This window comes from Cryptotermes secundus, unplaced genomic scaffold (genome assembly GCF_002891405.2).
Source record: "Cryptotermes secundus unplaced genomic scaffold, Csec_1.0 scaffold547, whole genome shotgun sequence".
NCBI lineage: Eukaryota > Metazoa > Arthropoda > Insecta > Blattodea > Kalotermitidae > Cryptotermes > Cryptotermes secundus.
This window is the reverse complement of record NW_019734361.1, coordinates 160067-168799: the sequence shown is the minus strand read 5'-3', so window position 1 is coordinate 168799 and position 8733 is coordinate 160067. Positions and strand designations below refer to the sequence as shown.

The window sequence follows — 8733 nt, the reverse complement described above, 5'->3', positions numbered from 1 at the left end:
CCCGTAATATTGTGATCATTAATTATAGCCGTTATTTGTAGATTGTTCAATAAACCAGTTAACGATCTCTACGGCGTATTCTGTAACGTAAACACGTTACAATATATATAGACACTAGGATCACTGAAATTGTACAATACCCATAATATATTTGCAGAACCTCCTCATCAAGATAGACAGGCGGCACAAAATCTGCCCCGTACAAGAAGGATGATAGGAGTATGGACACGAACCTACATGGTTTAAAAAATTTTAACTATTGACAATAAAGGTTTTTTAAATAACATCTAGAAACTTTTAAAAACTTTACAACACCAGGCAGCTGCTGTGATTGTGAAATGTTCGACTTTATGCGTACTGTGCACTATAGGATATAAGTGTATGTATTTTAAATCAAAACACCTATTGCGATGGTAGTTTCCAGTTTGTAATGATGTTCCTTCTGAAGATGGCTCATAAGTACCGAAACATGTAAGGGAGATAAGTTTTAACATAGTAAAAACTTACATGTCACATTGGACGGAGTGGTTTGTATTTATGCTCTCAGCTATTTACAAAGATTAATGACAATGTTAAAGCTATATGATCATACAAAACAGTTATGAGATATTCTATGTTTTGGAGAAATAAATGGAGCAATGAAGGATAGGTTTCAGAGAATGGGAAATGGAAAAATGGGGGGGGGGAAATGCTTTTAAGTATAAAGCTGAGGTAATAAAAGAGGCTCATGTGAAGTGAATATGTAAACTAGAAAGGAAACGAGGTTCAAAAGACAAGGGTTAGTCAAGATGGTAAATAACACAAGGCACATTTTGTTTAAACACTGAAACAGAAGCTAAAGTTCACAGCTTGTATTTCTCAAGCATACGGCTATAAACAGGCAGTGATATCAAGTTTTACTTAATTGGGCTTCTCTAGATGCAGAAGTAAATAACATTATTTGATTTCTGAGGAATTACATATATTTATGTTCTACAAGTTCACAAGTGAACAACATATTGTAGTACAGGCAAGATGGCTGTCTGTAAAGCCTGATTTATAAGCCTAATGTGAAGCAAAGGTAACAGGCAGACTCTTCCAGACTGACACTGAAATATAAATGGGCATAAATGTACAATGAATGAATAAGAGAAGGACTTTAACCAGTCCTTGCACTATGATCATCAGTGATCTGTTTGGCATCCCTTCTATTTCAGCACCTCAACAATCTTACACTTAGAACGCAGTGTTTTATTTAAAGGAAATGGTTGTCTTGGTAGTCACTTGGTTCCATAAAACACTGTCTCATGTAATGAAATCTTATGTAGACTACAGACTCACAATCTCATTGAACATGTGTTGCTGATTCACCTTTTCCAGGCACCTTTCACAAGTGAGATTATTGGTTAATCCAAATTCGACAATGTGTCCTTTTAGGTGACAAGTGTCCTGTAAGTAGCCCTATCACACATCGTAACTGGTTTCTATTTAGTGCCAACAGTTCCCTAGTTCTCCTGGCAGAGGGTCCTTGTAGGAAACCCCTTGCATGTCTGAGTCCTGTTAAGGACTCCAAGTATTTTCTGTGGTCTGTATTTGACCAGTCCCTGACAGCTGTCTTGGCAATCCACACTGAGTACATGCATGATACTTCAAACTGTTCTGAGAATATCAAGTATATAAAACTCCTTTTATTGACATGCATGCAGTTAGGGTTGAATGTATTTACTCAAAGAATTTCACTACTATCCCATCAAGGGAAATCTCATATTCTTAAATGTTTAAAATTAACACCAAGAAATGTGAAATAAGTACCGGATTCTTACCGTTTTTCTCCATGGGTGTATTGTGGCCATGCATTGTGCGCCACTTTCTCCCTCACTGTAACCGTTTTGCCTTGCTTACGCCTGTCAGCTTACAGCGTGCATTGGTCACCACTCTTTGGTTTGTAGCCGCCCTTAACCCACCTCTTTTTCTCCTTGTTGTCCTTGTTGTTTGGGCGCCAGTAAGCTCCTGTTGGTGGGGTTACAGTATTAAGGTTTGTGGTAGGCAAAGGGGTAAAGGTGAAGAAGGTTAATGAGCTCAGCCGTTGGCAGAGTGGAGATATGTTCTCAGGTCGATTAGGCAAGGAAGGAATGAACATTATGCCACACACACGATACTTAAGCGGTGTAACTATTTATTGACACTTTTATGCACTTAGGAGAACACACAGTTAATATACTTGGTTATAAGTACTTAGCTCCCTTTAGTCGTAGTACACTAGAAGTTATAAGAATAGTTACAGTGAACACTTTGCCTTGTTAATTTAGGCTTTTGAACAGAAGAACAGTGATACAAATTTTGTATGTAAATAATTTATGAGTTAGCAGACAACTGAACTCTGAGGTTGACTTCTCTCAAAACCCTGAGGTCGTCGCTCTGTCAGTTTCTCTGCTATGTCACTCCCCCAAATTCTACCGATTGGATATATTCAAAATGTGGGAGTTCACTACAATTTATTGATCTCCAAACAGATAGCTGCAGTATGGGAATTTGGTCCTTAAAGCATTAATGTCGCTTTTGACAACTCAGTGATGGAAATTACGCTTAGCGTGGGTATCCAGCACGCCTACTTTTAAGTTACATTGTTCTGGAACTGTCAAAGATCATATTCTCAAAGTTTGCCGCTATGTTACTTCTAAGCAAAATTTCTAAGAAAGAGCCACAGGGGTTCTTCCTGTGAAGCAGTAAGACTGGGAATAAATCGATTCCTGCAAGCAAGGTGACCATGTGCCACTGGCTTGGCTATTACATGCTACTGGTAATTACATTATTTGGTACTAATGATTCTAATTATACCTAAACTAGTGCATGGCAGTGGCGCGGTTACAGGATTGTCCTCTGAAAAGGTATACAACGCCCCTTTCCCTGCTATTTTAACATAGGAACAAGTGGAGAATTCTATGTAAAGGAGACTTACTTTTTCTTGTATGGCATGACAGACCAATGCAGTCCAAAGCCTCGCACTTTTCAACGTTTTTGAATCTCGTTTATTGACACAGGATTCCTTGGATAGGAGAACTCTCTGTTATGAGGCCTCTACCTAAACAGGTAAACACAAACACAGAGGTAATGCAGACACACATACATGCCTTAAGTGGGATTCAAACCTAAAATCCGAGTGTTCAAGCAGTAGAAGCAAAGCAGCATCACCACATGCTTCTCGCAGTCCCTGATAACAGTTTTGTGCACTACGACCTCGTGAAACTTCAATTTTTATCCAGGAGCGTTGATCTTGTTTCGTAAACATGTTGTTAGGGTGCTTGAACTGGGCTCCTGCACTTCAAGACGATGAACAATGCAACTCAATGAAACACAACCAGAGCCACTCACTGCCCTACTTTGACTGAACTTCTGCTATCAGCTACAGACAGCGCTAATGCCACCTGACGCACATCTTTCATGTTACAGCAGTGTTGCCACTACTTTTTATCCAACCCTTGTACGTTGTGCGGTCAAGTTCTAAGGTCTCCGATTTTTTTTCTCACACAATAATCATACAAAAAATTTGAAACTTCTGTCACTTTTCAACGTAATCTCCCTGCAGCCATACACATTTTTCACAACGTTGACGCCATGATTCCATGGCCGCTGCGAACGCTTTTGTAGGAGTCTGTTTTGACCACTGGAAAATTGCTGATGCAATAGCGGATTAAAAAACGGCATACATGTCTCATCCATTGTCACAGTTGATGAAAAGAAAGTCCCATTCATGCCTTCATCATTGCCATGCGTGCAGCCTTGTGGTCATCCACCAAAATTCGTGGAACCCACCTGGAGGACACTTTCCGCATTTGCAGGTCTTCATGCAGGATTTTGTGCACAGATCCCACGGAAATGCCAACTTTGGGGGTGATGTTTTCCACACTCAATCGGCGATCCTCCAAAACAACTTTCTCAACTCGCTCGACCATGTTGTCAGACCGGCTGGTGCGAGGCCGAGATTGTTTTGGTTCGTTGTCACATGACGTTTGGCCTTCTTTGAACTGTCGTGCCCACGAACGCACATTTTTCACATTCATGACACCATCACCACATGTCTCACTCAACTGGCGATGAATTTCAATGGGTGTCACACCACGCAAGTGGAGAAGACGAATGATTACTCGCTGTTCTTGTAACGAAAACGTCACCATTTCAAGTATCAAAAACACTCCTCACACTCGCCGCTACCACTAGAGTTCTGTGTGCCGTAGAGTTCTGCCATCTCTGTCACGCATTCACAAAGAGTGCACACGTATTTTAAACAAAACCGCATGTGTCCATCTGCTCCCGGTCCTGAGAAAAAAAATCGGAGACCTTAGAACTTGAACGCCCCTCGTATATATAGAGCGGTCCTGAAATGTGTGGACAAACTTTTGGAATGTGGTCTACTAATTCTAAGGATAAAAAGAGATCATATAAACGTGGTCTGGAAATACTTCCCAATCGAGTTACAGCCTTCAAATTTGCACATCAGAGAAAGAGTTTGGAGCAGCCTCTTTGTACAACAACAGAAGCCTCACAGCAGTGCCTCATGGGCTGCTGAACATTTTCGAAAACTCCTCAAGTATCCTGAACCGTGTGACAACCCTCCAGAAGGAAGCCAAGGAAAACTTGTACATTGCAACTGGTGTTTGATAAACAAGCTGGGTAGACTCTAAAGGGTTTTGATGGTGGCTTACAACACTCAGAATAACTTGTTTTTTGGACTTTCTCCATGGTTTGGTATTATAAAAAACTAGAGAATAACACTTCAGAAAGTGAATCTGTTTGTGTCCTCAGATGAGGGGGGGAGACACATACTGTGTTAGGTCCCTTAGAATCAGCTAACCTCAGAGGTTATCACCCAAATAACTATAAAACACCTTTAACAAAATATATCTGGGTCAAATATTCCTTCTCCCAGTCACGTCCTGAACAGTCAAACATGGTTTTCTCACCAGCCATCTATCACCACCTTAACAACATTCATCTGAATTGCAACACATACGCACAAATAATAACACAAACTCTTCTGTACTTGTTAGCTTGTTACTAAATGTAATAAAGTGGCTTGGAAATGAAGGGCTTTTGTCAACAAGGTAATAAATCTGTGGGTTCCATAAAATGCCGGGAAGTTCTTGAGTAGCTGCACAACTGGCGGCTTCTCAAGAAGGGCTCAGCTCCATAAAGTTAATCTAATTCAAATTATACAAAACCATCTCATTCTTATCACGCTTCTTTGGCATATAATCCACAATATGTTGCCCTACAATTACATCCTGGTCCAAAAAACTATCAGTATGTTCCACCTCCCTCACAACATCCTCAAAATCCTTAGACCCCCTCAGAAACTCACAACACTCTACAAACTTCTTATACATTGGATAAAAAACAACTTCCTTCTTTAAAAACCTTTTCAGTTCATGTGTGTTCATGAACTCAGGCACATCATGACACTCCATTGTCGAGAATCTAGTAATGTAAAAATGTTCATGTTGGTAATAGTGATGTACGAGGGGAAGTCAATAATTATCCGCAATGCAGTTGTCTTTGTGTTTCTGTTGGCAGCACTGTCATTTTGCGCAGCATCACCATGCGCAGTTTCCTTGTCATTATTTCTGCGCAGGTTTGATGTTGCTAGGTCAGTTCCATCGTCGCTGCCTTGCCGTTAATCATGGCTGCTCCGCTTTCTGTTTGCACCAAAAAAGAGCAACGTTCAGTGATCCGGTTTTTGTGGTCGGAAGGTGTAACAGGGGCCGCAATCCATCAAAGACTTTCAGCACAATACGGGAACAGTGTTTTGCCGCAATGGAGTGTCTACGAATGGTTTGAAAAATTAAAAAGTGGTCGCACAAGTGTTACGCATGAGGAAGGAGCTGGACGACCATCCACGACCACAAACAAGGACAACATTGAGCGTGCAGGTTTACGTGGTTCTGTTAGACAGACGAGTGGCTATTGATGAAGTGGCAAATTGTCTGCAGATTAGTCATGGTTCTGCCTACGAAATCATCCACAACAGACTTGGTTTTCATAAAGTCTGTGCAAGATGGGTCCCAAAACAACTCACAGTGTTGCATAAACAAACGCACTTGGACATCTGCCAACATTTGGATCGCTATGGTAACGAATGTCTTCTTAGACAGAATCATCACTGGTGACAAAACATGGATCCATCACTGTGAGCCGGAGAGTAAACGGCAGAGTATGGAATGGAAACATCCACAATTGCCCAGCAAGAAAAAGTTCAAAAGCCAACCATCCGCAGGAAAACTGATGCTTACAGTTTTCTGGGACTCACAAGGCCCAGTACTGGAACATTATCATGAGAGGGGCACAACAGTAAACAGTGCTTGTTACAGTGAGATGCTTACTGACAGGCTAAAGCCTGCAATTTGAACAAACGCCGAGGACTACTGTCGAAAGGTGTTGTGTTGTTGCACGACGATGCTCGTCCACATACTGCTGCCCACACTGCTGAAACCCTCAGGAAACTCAAGTCTGATGTAATGGCTCATCCTTCGTATAGTCCTGATCTCGCCCCTTCTGACTACCACTTGTTTGGTCCCCTCAAAGAGGCATTAAGGGGCCGTCGATTCACCTCGGACCAAGAAGTGAAGGAAGCGGTGCATGCGTGGCTCGCTGCTCAGCTGAAAACCTTCTTTTCTGAGAGCATCAGGAACCTTGTGCAACGATGGACCAAGTGCGTTGAAAAGCAAGGGGACTATGCTGAAAAATGATGTTAATGTAAGTTTTCTATTTGTATTGAAATAAAATTTATAGCTATATTGCGGATAATTATTGACATATATTCATTTGTTTTTGTTTTGTATTATAATAAAAAGTTCTTCTCATCCAATATGGCCGTTAAGTGATACGAGTATATTATATTTAAGCATCCTGTTACGCTCACACAATATATATGAGACAAATTCCGTCTTAAGTGCAACAATTTAATTGTAGTTCTTTCTTCTTCAGTTCCTCTACACTAAATGTTTCAGCCCTAAATGGCCATCATCAGGTGTGTATCCTTACGTAGCTGCTACACTGCCCGTATTTAAAATTTAAAATCACCAGTCTTTCCAATTGTATGTATGTATAAAATCTTTGTTAACCTACACATGTCAATTTGATTTCTAAAATTGGCACTTTTTTTAAAACTTCAATTCAAATTAAAATGCCTATAAATTTTCTGTTCTTCTTCTTTTTCCAATTTTTTTTTTTTTTTAATTTTCTCGAGGTACACGCCCTATGTCTATAGTGCTGCAGCAGCCACTTCTTGTTTTATCGCTGTTCAGGTACTGTTCTGTGTAGGCTCTCTCTGTGTGTGTCGCTGCTTATCTTTAATACACAAGAAGTGGCCGCCGCAGCACTATAGACATAGGGCGTGTACCCCGAGAAAATTTTTAAAAATTTGGAAAAAGAAGAAGAACAGAAAATTTATAGACATTTTAATTTGAATTGAAGTTTTAAAAAAGTGCCAATTTTAGAAATCAAATTGACGCGTGTAGGTTAACAAAGATTTTATACATACATACAATTGGAAAGACTGGTGATTTTAAATTTTAAACTACGGGCAGTGTAGCAGCTACGTAAGAATACACACCTGATGATGGCCATTTAGGGCCGAAACATGTAGTGTAGAGGAAGGGAAGAAGAAAGAATTACAATTAAACTGTTGCACTTAAGACGGAATTTGTCTCATATATAATGATACAAGTATGTAAGCACGACACAAAGAAAATCAACAGATTATGGCCCAGATTTGCTCGAAAACTAAAAAAAGGAAGGAAAGAGAAAAAAGGAGAAGACAGAAGAAGAATAACGAAAAATGGCAACCACAGAGACAGAAGAGATAATGCATTTGCCAAAACTGAAGGACGCCGACTCATTTCCACTTTGGGATTTTGAAATCAAGATTCTGATGTGTGCAAAAGAACTGATAAACATCGTTGATGGCAGCAGCCTGTTAAGTGACCAAGGAAGAGACGAAGAAAATATAAGGAAATGAAGATGCGAGATGCAAAGTGCCAATACTACATAGTGAGAACGATAGAGAAACATGTGAAGACCCACACTGTGACATGCACAACCGGGAAAGAAATGGACCACACCTTCAAGCAAATTTATCAGCGAGACACCTCTCAACAGAAGTGCCTTCTGCTACAAGACTTCTACAACTTCAAGTATGACAAAACTAAGGATATGATGATGAATATAAGCCATGCGCAGAACATTGCCTTCAAGCTTTGTTAACTGAACCAAAACGTTGATGAAAACATGATCATGACAAAAATATCAACAATTCTACCAGAAGACTACAAACACTTCAGCAATGCCTGGGACTCAACGGTGGCCGTGGACAGAACCCTTGACAACCTGGTGGCCAGATTGCTGTTGGAAGAAGTGAAGTGCAAGAGGACGACTAAAGAAGAGGAAAGCATAGCCTTTAATTGAATTGAATTGAATTTATTTACATTCTATAAATCCTAAGTAGGTTAGTACCTTTGGATACAGAACAAGTCAAAAGGTTACATACATAAGTACAGGCAATTTTAGCTTAAAAATTAATATTATTTACATTGAAGTATTCATCTAAAGAGTAGAAGGAATGAGCATGTAGATAATTCTTTAACTCTGATTTAAACTTTTTAGTATCATTGCCCAAGTTTTTAATACTTTGTGGCAGATTGTTGAACACTTTTATGCCAGTAAAGTAGACTCCTTTTTGATATACTGATAAAGTTGATG

At 40.0% G+C, this 8733-nt stretch overlaps 2 protein-coding genes across 2 annotated transcripts in view; one reads left to right on the top strand and one right to left on the bottom strand.

Annotated features, from left to right (window-relative positions):
- The window catches only part of LOC111868871, a 314970-nt gene that overhangs the window by 297109 nt on the left and 9128 nt on the right, over positions 1 to 8733 (bottom strand). Inside the window, exons 2-3 of the mRNA XM_023859916.2 lie at positions 2939 to 3061; positions 1803 to 1989 (exon numbers count right to left, since the gene is read on the bottom strand). The gene's annotated coding sequence lies outside the window, so the exon portion shown is untranslated. The remainder of the gene's footprint in view (positions 1 to 1802; positions 1990 to 2938; positions 3062 to 8733) is intronic.
- LOC111868870 lies at positions 5657 to 6722 on the top strand. Its single transcript, XM_023859912.1, has 2 exons — positions 5657 to 5920; positions 6363 to 6722. The coding sequence occupies exons 1-2, from the start codon at positions 5657 to 5659 to the stop codon at positions 6720 to 6722; spliced, it is 624 nt and encodes a 207-aa protein (XP_023715680.1).

Excerpts from the sequence above, each read along its gene's own strand:
- LOC111868870 (XM_023859912.1), top strand. The coding sequence starts at position 5,657 with ATGGCTGCTCCGCTTTCTGTTTGCACCAAAAAAGAGCAACGTTCAGTG. Across the intron at positions 5,921-6,362 it reads GTGCAGGTTTACGTGGTTCT|GCTAAAGCCTGCAATTTGAA; the intron begins GTTAGACAGACG and ends GCTTACTGACAG.